Source organism: Ziziphus jujuba, chromosome 2 (genome assembly GCF_031755915.1).
Source record: "Ziziphus jujuba cultivar Dongzao chromosome 2, ASM3175591v1".
In the NCBI taxonomy this organism is placed as follows: domain Eukaryota; kingdom Viridiplantae; phylum Streptophyta; class Magnoliopsida; order Rosales; family Rhamnaceae; genus Ziziphus; species Ziziphus jujuba.
Window position 1 is genome coordinate 28728982 of NC_083380.1, and position 13204 is coordinate 28742185.

At 33.2% G+C, this 13204-nt stretch overlaps 2 protein-coding genes and 1 long non-coding RNA gene across 4 annotated transcripts; 1 reads left to right on the forward strand and 2 right to left on the reverse strand.

Annotated features, from left to right (window-relative positions):
- On the reverse strand, positions 1 to 1943 carry LOC132800777 (protein NRT1/ PTR FAMILY 2.10-like). Its single transcript, XM_060815051.1, has 2 exons — positions 1468 to 1943; positions 1 to 307 (listed from the first exon to the last, which is right to left on the reverse strand). Exons 1-2 carry the CDS (start codon positions 1941 to 1943, stop codon positions 1 to 3), a joined length of 783 nt encoding a protein of 260 aa, XP_060671034.1.
- Positions 1944 to 2176: 233 nt separating this feature from the next.
- LOC132800778 (uncharacterized) lies at positions 2177 to 2864 on the forward strand. Its single transcript, XM_060815052.1, has 2 exons — positions 2177 to 2417; positions 2503 to 2864. Exons 1-2 carry the CDS (start codon positions 2177 to 2179, stop codon positions 2862 to 2864), a joined length of 603 nt encoding a protein of 200 aa, XP_060671035.1.
- A 4112-nt stretch (positions 2865 to 6976) lies between these two features.
- On the reverse strand, positions 6977 to 9024 carry LOC132800591 (uncharacterized). Of its 2 annotated transcripts, XR_009635753.1 has the most exons (3): positions 8754 to 8976; positions 8465 to 8681; positions 6977 to 7921 (listed from the first exon to the last, which is right to left on the reverse strand). It is a non-coding gene; the product is annotated as an uncharacterized LOC132800591 (long non-coding RNA). The 2 variants fall into 2 exon arrangements; XR_009635752.1 differs by lacking the exon at positions 6977 to 7921 and having other exon boundaries at positions 8425 to 8681; positions 8754 to 9024.
- Between the last annotated feature and the right edge of the window lie 4180 nt (positions 9025 to 13204).

Below are 13204 nucleotides of genomic sequence, written 5' to 3' on the forward strand. Positions count from 1 at the left end.
TTAGTCATAAATTGGTATCCAAATAGTGAGGCCAACCATTGTGAAGATTGTGTAAGTGGCAGCTGGGATTTTGAAGTTGGTATTGCCAAGGCATCTATCTGATTGAAGAGCTTGGAAGACTACATAAGTTTGCTGTTGGGTAGTGGCAACATAGTAAATAAGAGCTGCAATCCATATGGGAATCACTCTAACCAAACACTTAACTTCCTCTACTTGTTGCAGACTACAAAGTCTCCATGGATTGGCTGCTAAGCCATCAGGATTGATTTTATCTTCTGGGTCAATTATTGCTGCTTTGTCAAGAAATCTGCAACAATGATATCAATTTAATTTGGTTGTATCTGAATCAATATTTAAATTTATATTTATTAATAGATATCCAAAACCTGATAAACAAATTTAATAAGTCTTAGTGTCATTGTCATTGAAAAATGGACTATGACGTGATATGTATTATTGATTGACTGTATATATAGATATATATGCATGCCAATCAGCAGAGTTTTCGTCATACTGGACCAAGTTCTTGGCATTTTAGTCAAATAGTTTACTGGAGAGAATTGTTTCATCACTAGGTAAAAGATTTGATTTAGATTCTTAAACTATTCACTTGTTTGAAAAATGAAAAAAGTTAAAAAAAAATTCAGAGTTGGATTGCAACCAAAATGGTCAGTTCCTATGACTCTATGATCTATACTTGCTTTAAGTAAAACAGTGTAATATTTTTTAGAAGCATATACTTATGCTATGTTTGGCAGGAGGGAAGAGTGGAAGTAGGAAAAGGGGAAGAGAGAAAAATGGAAGAGTGAGAGTCATTTGCTTCTTTGTTAGGCATGAAAGAGGGAGGGATAGAAAATCACATCTTACCAAGCATTTGGTGGTTAACAAAATAACTGTCAACTACCCTTAAACCTCGTTCAACTTTATACTTATGACTATTTTAACTAATGACTAAATGCGAATTTAGCAATTAGAATATATATATATTTTTTTTGTCCTTTCATATTTTCATGCCATTATCTTATCCATCCTCTTTATTTTCTCATCTTTTTAATTTATTTATCTTCTTTTTACTTTCCTATTGAACAAAGGTTAAATGTGAATAGTTAGTTAGATAAAAAAGAATTAAAGAAAGTGTTATAGGTCTTTTTTTTTTTTTTAACAAATAAAAACAAGTGGATCAAGATCTTCTATTCTATTTTTCCTATCTCTATCCCAGTCCACCAATGGTATTATGACACCTTAATTAAAAACATTAACAAAAAAAAAACAAATTAAATGAAACAAAAAAAACTACTTTTAAAGATAAAATGATATTCTATCACTCATTAAATAGAAATGAAAATAGAAAAATAGTAATAGAAGATCTCCATCTAAATGGTGACACTAAAAAACTAGTCAAAATTAACCATCAAACACTAGTTGGAGAACAATATAAACAATTCTAATTCAGTCAAATTAAATTACCTGAACTGATCAGTATAAGCTAGATTGGAATTGATAGCTAATGTTTTCTTATGGTTAAAAAGAGACAACCATGGTTGCTCAGGCAATTCCAACCTTCTCTTCTTGATTGCAGCCACTATGACTCTCACTGCACCAGTCAAAGCACTACCATCTGGCTTAACTTTCACATAAATTCTTGATCCCATGAAGAATACAACACATGATAAGAACATCAGGATTGTTGGAATTGCTAATCCCCAAGCCCAGCTCACATCAGATTGAACATAAACAATAATGACACCATCATTGCAAATGTGAATGTGAAGTAGTACCAATTGAAGAAGCTGTTGATCCCTTTCTTCCCCGATTCTGTGTTTGGATTGAATTGGTCTATTCCGAAGGCTAAGTTGTAGGGTCTGATTCCCCTTACTCCCACGACTAGAAATCCGAACCCGCTTAGGACGAATGCTATTTGCCATGGTGCTGGTCCTGGACATGTTTAATGAGTCATCTTCCCTCCCGTGATATATAGTTATTTGTTGTAATCAGATTATTTAGGGTAGATAATTATGTGTATACGTGTTATCTTTATCTTGGTAACTAAAGTCTTCTATATGTACCAGTTCAGTATTCAATGAAGAAATATCTTTCCACATTAAATAATTTTCTTGTTCTTTTATGGTATCAGAGCCACAGGCCTCACACGAGAATTTTTTTTTTTCTTTTCCCAATGGCTCATACACAGTCTGATGAAACCTCCTCTACCTCTAAATCTATTCCCACTGTTCCGATTCAGTCTAAGCCCACATACATGGTCAAAGCTATTCATGGTCAAACTCTTATAGCTTTTAATGTTGCATCTCAAGCACCATTGAAACTAACAGACTCAACATATTTTCCCTGGCATGCACAATTCGATTCTCTCCGCAATGCTTATGATTTATATGGCTATCTAGATGGCTTTACTCCTTGTCCTCCACCAACAATCACTACTATCTCTAATTCTGGCACAACTGTTACTCTAAATCCTAATAATCTTTTTTTGGGTTCGGCAAGATAATTTACTGTTGAATGCTTTGCAAGCTTCTCTTACACCTAAAATCTCCCACTTGGTCTCTGGCGCTAAAACATCTGCTGAAGTATGGACAAAGTTGGCCACCCAATTTGCCAAACTGTCTCGTTCTCATATCATGAGTTTAAGGCAACGACTCATCAAACAGCAAGGACATCGTTCAGTTTTAGAATATTTACTTGATATTAAGACTGCCGCTAACGAACTAGCACTACTCCACATGCCGGTCATAGATGAGGACCTCATTCTTTATGTTCTCAATGGACTTGCTCTAGATTTTAAAGATATTTCGACTGCTTTTCGAACCCGTGATAATTCTGTCTCGTTCGATGATCTTCATGAATAATTAATTGAATATGATTCTTATCTCAAATGCTTATTTCTTCAATCAAAATCTCATTCAATCACAGCTAATGTTGCAAATCGTTCCTCCCTTTCTTCACAGAAAGGTCTAAAATCTTCTAATGGTTCTACCTCAACTGGTTCTTTTCATAAATTTTCTTCTCACGGTTGTCTAAGTAACTATAAGGGAAAATGCCAATTATGTATTCAAATTGGTCACTTTGCCAAGTTTTGTCCTTCTCTAAAACAACAATGGACATATAATCCTCCTCGGTCCAACCCGCCAGGCTACCGTTCCGCTCCAATACCTCATGACTATAATGTCAATTCCATTAATCAAGGAATATTGGGTACTCATCCCCAATTGCAATATTCTGCCAATCCGACCTAACTACTTGATTCTGGAGCTTCTCATCATGTGGCTACAGACTTACAGAATCTTGCAATTCATTCTGAATATGATGGAATAGATGAAATCTCGGTGGGAAATGGTAACTCTCTACCCATAACTCACACTGGTTCTACTTTTTTAAAAACATCAAATAGGTCTTTTCTCTTATCAGATGTTTTATGTGTTCCCACTATGAAATGAAATCTGCTTTCCATTTCAAAACTTTGTAACTCTAATAATTTCTCTATGGAATTTATGCCTAATTGTTTTGTTGTAAAGGATATGCAGACGAGCTCAGTTCTTCTAAGGGGACCACATAGTAAGGGTGTCTATGAATGGCCTTCCATACATCTCCATCCCTTTGCATTCACAGCAAATAAAGCCTCTTTTCATGACTGGCATTCTCATTTAGGTCATCCATCTATAAAAGTTCTTCACTGTATGCTCTCTCAGTTTTCTCTACCAGTGTCTACATCCAAAACTTTTAATTGTAATGCATGTGATTGTAATAAAGCACACAAACTTCCTTTTGGTGTGTCTTTAATGTCTAGCTGTAAACCCCTTGAGTTAATTTATTTAGATGTTTGGGGAGCCTTTAAAATTCAATCGTATGATGGTTACAATTATTATGTTATTTTTGTTGATCATTTTACCAAATACATATGGTTGTTTCCTATAAAAAATAAATCTGATGTTTTCCCTGTTTTCAAAAAATTTAAAAAGGTTGTTAAAAAGTATTTCCAAATAAAAATAATATCTTTTTACTCTGATAATGATGGAGAGTTTATTAAATTAAAACATTTTTTTGAAAAGCATGGAATTTCTCAGTTTTTGACAACTCCTCATACACTAAAACAAAATGGGTATGCAAATAGACGTCATAGACACATTCATGAAACAGATTTAACTTTATTAACACATGCAAATTTACCATTAAAATTTTGGACGTATGCATTTACCACTGCTGTCTTTCTTATCAATAGGTTAATAACTCCAACTCTTTCCAATATCTCATCGTTTCAAAAGCTATTTAATAAACCTCCTAAATATAAATTCCTTAAAAGTTTTGGATGTCTTTGTTATCCACTCTATAAGCCATATAACCATCACAAATTGGAGTCTTCATCTCATCCTTGTATTTTTCTCGGCTATCTTCCCTCCCAAAGTGCTTATAGGTGTTATTCTCCTTCACATGATAAAATAATTATTTCTAGACATGTGAAATTTGTTGAAGCCGTATTTCCTTATAAATCCACTCCCATTCACGTTAGTTCCCCTTTGTCAACAAAATATACTATTGATACATCATCATCTTTCAAGTATGGCCCACCCCATCACCTACTACCTTTTAGTGATAAGGATCACTATTCCAACCACTCCATTATGTCATCTCCACCTCCTCCTAATCCTATTCCTTTTACACCTTTATCTTTTGTTCCCATCCACTCTATCCCACCGTACCCACAACAATCTCCTCCTATTTCTTCTACACCTCTATCTTTCATACCTACCGAATTTGTCATGCCATCATTACCTCCATCGAATCCTACTCCTTCTACACCTCTCTCTCTCAGTCCTACTCATTTTCCTTCACCCTCATGTGTGTAACCTGGAAGTATACTTGAGAGTGTCAGCAATCTAATACAATGCCAAGCACCATCTACAGTTATACGAACCTAGGACGACCTACTCCTAAACCCGCATTATATTTGGTATATAATGAAGACGCCACAATAGGTGATGGAAGGCCTATTGATAAGTCAAACTAAAATATTCATTCATTAATGGTGTTTTAGGTGTTCAAAAGAACAAAGAGAATTCAATCTCACAAATAATTTTCTGTATAAAATTTAAACTTAATTCTTATTGAAAATTAAGCCTTTAAATAGGCTACAAAGTCAAGAAATAAACCCTAAAAAATAAAGGGAAAAATGGCCATACAACGTAGTTTCCTATGGTGGTTGAAATTCTCACTCTTTTCCCAATCTAATTTGGATTAATTAATTCTTTTATTCTGAATTAGAAATTAATTAATTTACAATGAAAATAATAAAATAATAGCTTTCCTAAACTTATTTCTCCAGAAAATAAATAAATAAAAACCAAAAAGTAATGGAAATTTCCTAAAACAAAAAGTAGAATCAAATTAGGAAACTAAAATACTAGCTTTTTGGCTAAGTTGACTTTCACCAATTTTTAACCTCTTTGAGCTCCAAATCAGCTTCTATATGATTTTTAGGATCCCAAATAAGTTGACCATAAATTCCCACATGTTTCCCTTCCTTGGAAGAAAGAGAAAAAGTCAACTCAAAGAAAATACAAGAAAGCCAAAGACAAAATACAGTAAAAACAGACCAAATTTGAAGCTGTCCGTACAACCCCTTTTTCCATGCCTTTGAAGCTGGCTTGACTTGATTCCATATCCTCTTAGACATATGTATTGAATCTATAAAGTTTTGGAACCATTTCATGCTGCCTGATCTTCATTTGTGCATCAAAACCGCTACCTGGGTCCATACCGGTCTCCATCACTTGTCTGCTTAGGATAGGTTTTGGCTCTTCAAATATGGACAAGCCCTTTTGAGTATGAATTATTCCTTGGATAAAAGCAGCAATATTGTCCTTAAACTTCTTAGTTTGAGTCTTAGTGATCGGTCCGGTCTTCATCCGTATCGGGTCGAAGAACCCAAATGGATTGCTCGGTTGTGTAGGTTCGGGCGGAATCACATCATACAGCTCAACAAATATCTACTCCTTCACCTCCCAAAACAACACATGCAATGAGAACTCGAGCATTGAATCAGATTTTCAAACCCAAAGTAAACTTCTATCTTGCTACAAAAGACTTTTCTTTCCTAAATGAAGAACCACGAACCACAGCAAAGGCATTGTCCATACCTACTTGGCATGAAGCCATGACCAAAGAATATCATGCCCTGCTTCAAAATAACACGTGGGATCTTGTACCTTCACTGCCTCATCAAAATGTGATGGGAAATAAATGGATTTTTCGCATTAAGCGTAATGCAGATGGATCAGTTGAGAGGCTCAAAGCTAGGTTGGTTGCCAAAGGCTTCACTTAGCATCCTGGCCTAGATTATACTGAAACCTTTAGTCCTGTAATAAAGCCTGCCACCATTAGAGTTGTTTTAAGCCTTGCTCTCACTAATAATTGGCTTATTAAACAAATCGATGTCAATAATGCATTCTTGAATGGAAATTTGGAGGAGGAGGTCTTCATGGAACACCCGCTAGTTTTGTAGACTCTACAAAACCTTCGTATGTTTGTTGACTCAACAAAGCGATCTATGGTCTCAAACAGTCTCCTCGGGCATGGTACAATACCTTGAAAGGTTTTCTACTTCACTTTGGGTTAAAGAATTCTCACTTTAACACTTCTTTATTTTCCTATACCAGAAATGGCAACACTCTGTATCTTCTTGTCTATGTGGATGATATTATCTTAACAAGAAATAACAATAATTTTTTGGACCAATTTATTCAAACACTCTCAAGAAAATTCTCTCTTAAAGATCTCGATGATCTACACTATTTTTTGGGAGTGGAAGTCCTGCCTTCTAAATATGGTATTCTTCTTTCTCCGCAAAAATATATTGCAGATTTATTGAATAAAACTAATATGGCTGAACCACGGGATTATCTACACCACTATCTGTTTCAAATTCTCTCTCTATTCATGTTGGAAACAAGCTGGACAGTCCAACTGATTATCGAAAAATAGTAGGCAGTTTGCAATACTTATCCATAACCCGGCCTGACATATCCGTCTCGGTGAACAAGCTTGCCCAATTCATGCATTCTCCAACTGATGTGCATTGAAGTGTTGTTAAACGACTATTGCGCTACTTAAAAGGTACAAGTGATCATGGTTTATTTCTTCGTCGTTCTTCACCTATGGTTTTATATGCATTTTCGGATGCTGATTGGGCAGGGGACAAGGATGATAGATGCTCCACCACTGGCTATATTGTGTTTCTTGGTGCCAACCCTATATCTTGGACATCAAAGAAATAAAAATCAGTTTCTAGATCTTCCACAGAGACTGAGTATCGAGCCGTAGCAAATGTCACTGCGGAGATCTGTTGGCTTGAATCTTTGCTCAAGGAACTTGGTATTGGCTTGACAACCTCACCAGTGGTTTATTGTGATAACTTGGGAGCCACTTACCTTTGCTCAAATCCAGTTTTTCATTCTAAGATGAAGCATGTTGGTGTTGACTTCCATTTTGTGCGTGAACGAGTAGCATCTGGCTATTTGCGTGTTGCTCATGTGAGTAGTGGTCATCAACTTGCTAATATTCTCACTCAACCACTGTCTAGATCTCCCTTTATTTCTAACAGGTCCAAGATTAATGTTTGTAAACGCTCAATAATCTTGTGGGGGCATAATGAGTCATCTTCCCTCACATGATATATAGTTATTTGTTGTAATCAAGTTGTTTAGTGTAGATAATTATGTGTATATGTGCTATCTTTATCTTGGTAACTAAAGTCTTCTATATGTACTAGTTCAGTATTCAATGAAGAAATATCTTTCCACATTAAATAATTTTCTTGTTCTTTTAATGTTTTGGTGTTGTTGTCATCTGTTTCACAGTTTGGAGGATGTAGTTTTGGTATTGCTGCTGTTAGTGATAGTGCCAGCATTCCCTAATAGAGAGAAACCATTCATTAGAAAAAAACATAAAATAAAATAAAAATGGCAGAAATATATTGAATATATATATATATGAAATATATTGAATGTATATATATGTTTTTATGTAACACATTAAATTGTGAAATTGGGATATTAATTTAATCCTAATCCTTGGTACAATTTTGACATTGTCGGTTGGCAGTTCACGAAACTTTTCTTTAAGATTGATATCTTTTTAGTTTGGATCTTTTGTTCACTAAGAAAAGTTTTTATACATAAAAAAAGAATCTTTTGTCATATTTCATGGAAAATGGAGCATATGCATTAATTTCCTTTTCATTTCTATACTATATTTTTGTTTTTCTTAAGGAAATTTTTGTCCTTTTCTTTTGTGGAATTTTCGAAACTCCTACACAGCATTGACAAGATATTATTTGTGGAAATCAAATTCTAGTAATTGTAGTATATATATACATGCATATTGATGAGATTAATTAATTTAAACTGTTTGGAGGAAAAGAAAAACTAAGCTAATATTATTAATTAGTAAGTACCAAGAAAGAAGCCACAGAAGCAAATCCCAAAGTCTTGTAGCGGCCAAAATAAATATCACAGAGAAAAGCTCCAATAAGAGTAGCAAAATTTGTTGTACCATTGAAGATGTTGATCAAAGTTGTAGTTGTAATACTTTTCATGTTGAATACGGTAGTCAAATACACCAAGAAGTTGTTTAGGTTCCAGTAGTCCCTAGCTTCTCAAAAGTCTCATTCCCTGCAATCCATTAGCACACGTTAGAAGGAAAAGAAAAGAAAAGAAAAGAAAAGAAGAAAACTATATAATCACCTATAACAAGAGGCATGGCTTTGACCCCTCTGTATTGAACCACCTCAGGTTCCTGATCAGTTGGCACAGCATTCTCTTTGTTATCCATGGCTTATTTGGTTTGAAGCTTCTCTTCCAAGTTTTTGTTATACCTAATTACTTATATATATATATATATATATAGTTGAGAAGGGCTAGATATTGGAAGTGGTTAAGCAAGTTGGCTTACTTTATACAAGCATTCCGAATAGGATCAAACTCATGATTTTGTCTCTATTAATATTAGTACGCAATTTATGTAATTATTGTCTTCGAGTAACAATATATTGTTCCATGAATGGTGAAGCCAGTAGTCGTCAATCTTGACTGGTGTAGTAGTATCTATAGAGGATTTAATAATCAAATCTAGAAAATGACTCATAATACTAGTACTATTACTAATCAAATTGGTCACTTAAAAATACATTAATATCAAATTGACATGTAGATATGTGATATTTTGCTTTTATCATGAGCTATACTAATTGCCAATGTGAACACTGTTTTGGGGGTACTTTAATTAATTTTGATGAATGACAGGTACCTCCTAAATAAATTAATAGCAAATTTTGTTTTTGCTGTTTTATTAATATGAAAATCTAACAGGTTTGTGGATTGCTAGCTATGGCTAGATTCCTTAAGATTCCTTCCTACCACTTGTAAATTTATTATTATGATTTCAATATTTTGAACTCCAATTTTAAAAGGTTGTGTGTAATATATACCACACGATTTGGAACGGTGGATTAATTATCAGCATCTTTCAAAAGAGTAACAATAACTCATTGTGTACTATATGCCATGAAAAAAAAAAAATCTATAATTACTTATTTCATTTTCAGCAATAGTTTGCATATCCAAATTTAACCCATCATATCTTTCGTACAAGATAACGTAGATTCCTTCTGTGCACATCGACATTAAATTTTTTGCATTGATTGGTCAAAATTTCAATTTCTAATTAAACGTATGAACAACTCAAAACGATTATTGTAGTTCAAAATGAGTAGTGGTCAGGAAGAATAGTACTTCTTCAATTAATTGCACCATTCAACCCAACCATAACAAGTTGCTTTTGGTCCAGCTTTGAGACACGAAATTAATAACCATTTTCATAATATTTTATATATTCTCTTAAAAGAACACATAATGTATGTAAATATTAATATAATATGGTCCAGCCATGAGATGTGTGCAGTCAGTGTATGTCTCTATCTTTTGGGTTTAAAAGTCCTCCTTCATGCCAAAGTGTTTTTATGAGATGTATGTATCTTTGTTTGAGGCCAAGGCTTGGAGTTTCTAGTATTTACTCGGCTCCAAAGAAGTGGGCTGACAAGACTCCTTATTGGCCTCTTATGAGAAATGAAAATCAGTGAGACCATTCAGCCAAGGAAAGCCGAAAAGGCACAACTCTTTGTCTTTAGTGGAGGTCCCATCATTGAAATGAAAGAGCGGAAAATGATGATTACTTTGGAGAATGGCCATGCACGTGTCATGACTTTTTTAGCATGTGAAATTCTAAATTAATGACGTAACACGTATTTTGATATTTTCATAATATATTATATTTACACACACACACACACACACACACACACACACACACATTTGGTATGTGTGATCCCATCAATGTTCATGAGAAAGCGAGTCTAACCATCCAACTCACTCAACTGGGTCTAACCATCCAACGTACTCTTTCAATTGGTTATGACAATATTATGCTTAAAAACTAAACCAAGTTGATTCTGTAGAAGACAAGCTAATACAGCCTAAAATAGAACATGTCAAAATTGGAGGTAACTAAATATCATAAAAGAAAATATTTAATTTCACAGTGTCAAAGCAATTTGCAGACTCAAAAGATTTTGATTGTCATGTATGATCTTGTATGACTATTCAATCATGGCAGTTCATCACTTCTTCGACCTACCTTGAAGATTAATATTTACAATAAATGAGTACATTTTCTTATGTAACCAAAGATAAAAGTTTCTTTTTTCTTTTTCTTTTTTTCGTTTTTGTTTTTATTTACTTATTTATTTATTTTTTGCTTCCTAACTTTTCCTGAGGTACCAAATAGAGCTTTAGGATTTCTTGGGAATTTCAATGTGTTTGTTAGAAAATTAATAGTAACAGGGATAATGTTGCACCAGTTAAAAAAGAGAACTGGAATGCTTTATTAATTGCATCGCACAACACCAGCATGTTAGTTATTCCTAAAATCTATTAATCTCTCCATACCAATAAACTTCAAAGATATTGAAGTGGTGTAGCGTATTTGTAGACGGAGAATCCTCATTGCTCAAATCAAATTGCAGAGGCAAATATTTAGTGGGGGCCCCAATCAAGGATAGATTATCTAATAATTGGAAAAAGGCCCAGATTCTATTTGTATTGCAAGCTCACTGAATTCTCTAGTACTTTATGTTCATATAAGAGTATAAACTTATGTAAAATATTTACAATGGAATAGGAAAGATGATCAGCACCTTATGTAGAAATAATGAAAATTTTCGATTTTCCATGAATTCACTGAGTTTATAAAATGCTAATTACACATATTACTGCCAATTTGGCTCTTAAATCCTTTTTCCTTATCTGTTCTAATATTGCATTCATCAGACATTATTACTTGAATTGCAAGCAGCTGAGCTTTATAATACCACCTCTTTTCCCTCACTCCCCGGAAAATTGCTCCTTAGCACATATCTGCTTGCATAAAAATTGAAATATGTAGAATCTAAAGCTCCTAGAGCAGCAATGAGAGTAATAATCAAGCATACTCTTGCTAAGATCATGGCCTCACAACCATGGCAATTCTTTTCGCTTCCATAGGCTGGCCTTTAAATAGGGATGAGTGGTTTTTCCATTATCTAAGAAAGACAATTTTGTTCAAAGGATTAGAGGGTATAACTTGTTATAATGAAAGTTAAAGGGATGTAGGATGAGGATAACATCGATCTTGCAAAACCTTTAATAATAGTAATAATAAAAAAGATCTAGTTGTTGGGGAAGAAGGAAAAGGCATTAATCTTCTTTCCTCATTTTTCCATCCCCATCCCATTCTTCGTCCTACTAATAAAAAAAAAAAGACATCTCATTTAAATTTTCCACCTATCTTTTAGTCTTCTCTCTCTCTCTCTCTCTCATTTGTCTTCACCCTCAATTTTTCAACAAGGAAATGCTTGTCCATATCGTTATAAAATAAATTCTTTTTCTTCGTAAATGGTCTAATATTTTTCAAAGAAAGGAAATAATACCTTATCAATAAATTTATAACATAATGCATGCAACAATAAAACAATGCACTTCACTCTATCAAATAAATAATTAATTTATTAAATAAGATTAATTCAATTAGTAAATTACTTACATTTATCAGAAAATCACATATTTGAAAAATTGATATTAGAGGAAATTATTATTATTTTTTTTTTTTGAAAAACATTATTCATGTCATATTCGTAATACTTTTCTTCAGCAATAAAAGGAAACGTATAAAATGAAGAAAACAAAAGAAAGAAAGCATCGTTCCAGTTTTTAATGAACAAAATCTCATATTTGATTTGACTGGATTTTCCTAACATTTGATTGAGGTCAGAGCTCATAAAAAATTGAACAAAATCTCACATTTGGTCTGATTGTGTTTCTCTAATATTTATTAAGGTGGGAGCCTTTTCAAAAAATAATTAATTTCATATTCTTAATACTTTTCTTCAACAATAAAAGGGCGATGTATACACCCAAAAAAAAAAAAAAAAAAAGGAAAAATCGTTTCATTTTCTAATAAACAAAATCTCAAATTTGATCTGATTAAGTTTTTCTAACATTTAATTAAGGTGGGGGCCCATCAAAAATTGAACAAAATCTCACATTTAATTTAACTGGGTTCTCTAATTAAATAACATTTAATTAAGGTGAAATATCACATTTGATGTGACTTTCTCTAACATTTAATTAATTAAGGTGGGGCTAATCAAAAATTGAACTAAATCTCAAATTCAATCAGACTGGGTTTCTAGAGCCCATCAAAAATTGAGAAGAAGCTTTTGTTTTGCAATGACATGGGCAAGTCTTTGTTTTTTAAAAAAACGGTAAATGATGCAAGTAGAAGAGAGTGAAAAAACATTCGTCGTTTGGGTACAGTGGTTAAATACACATTCATGTCTAAAGTTTAAATTTCAGTATGATGAGTTAAATTTTTATGTTTCTAAATTGTAATATAAAAAGGCTTAAAATTTAACATAAGTAAAATTCTTATATGTTTAAATTGTAATAAAAAAAGAGAGAAAAAAGAAATAAAAGAATCAAAATTTTAAATGAAGTGATTATTTTTATTGGTGAAATAGATTAGGAACTTAGAAATGGGGACAGAAAATCCATGTTAGGAAGAAGATAATAAAAACAGCTTTTAGAATAATACTTTGCAAATA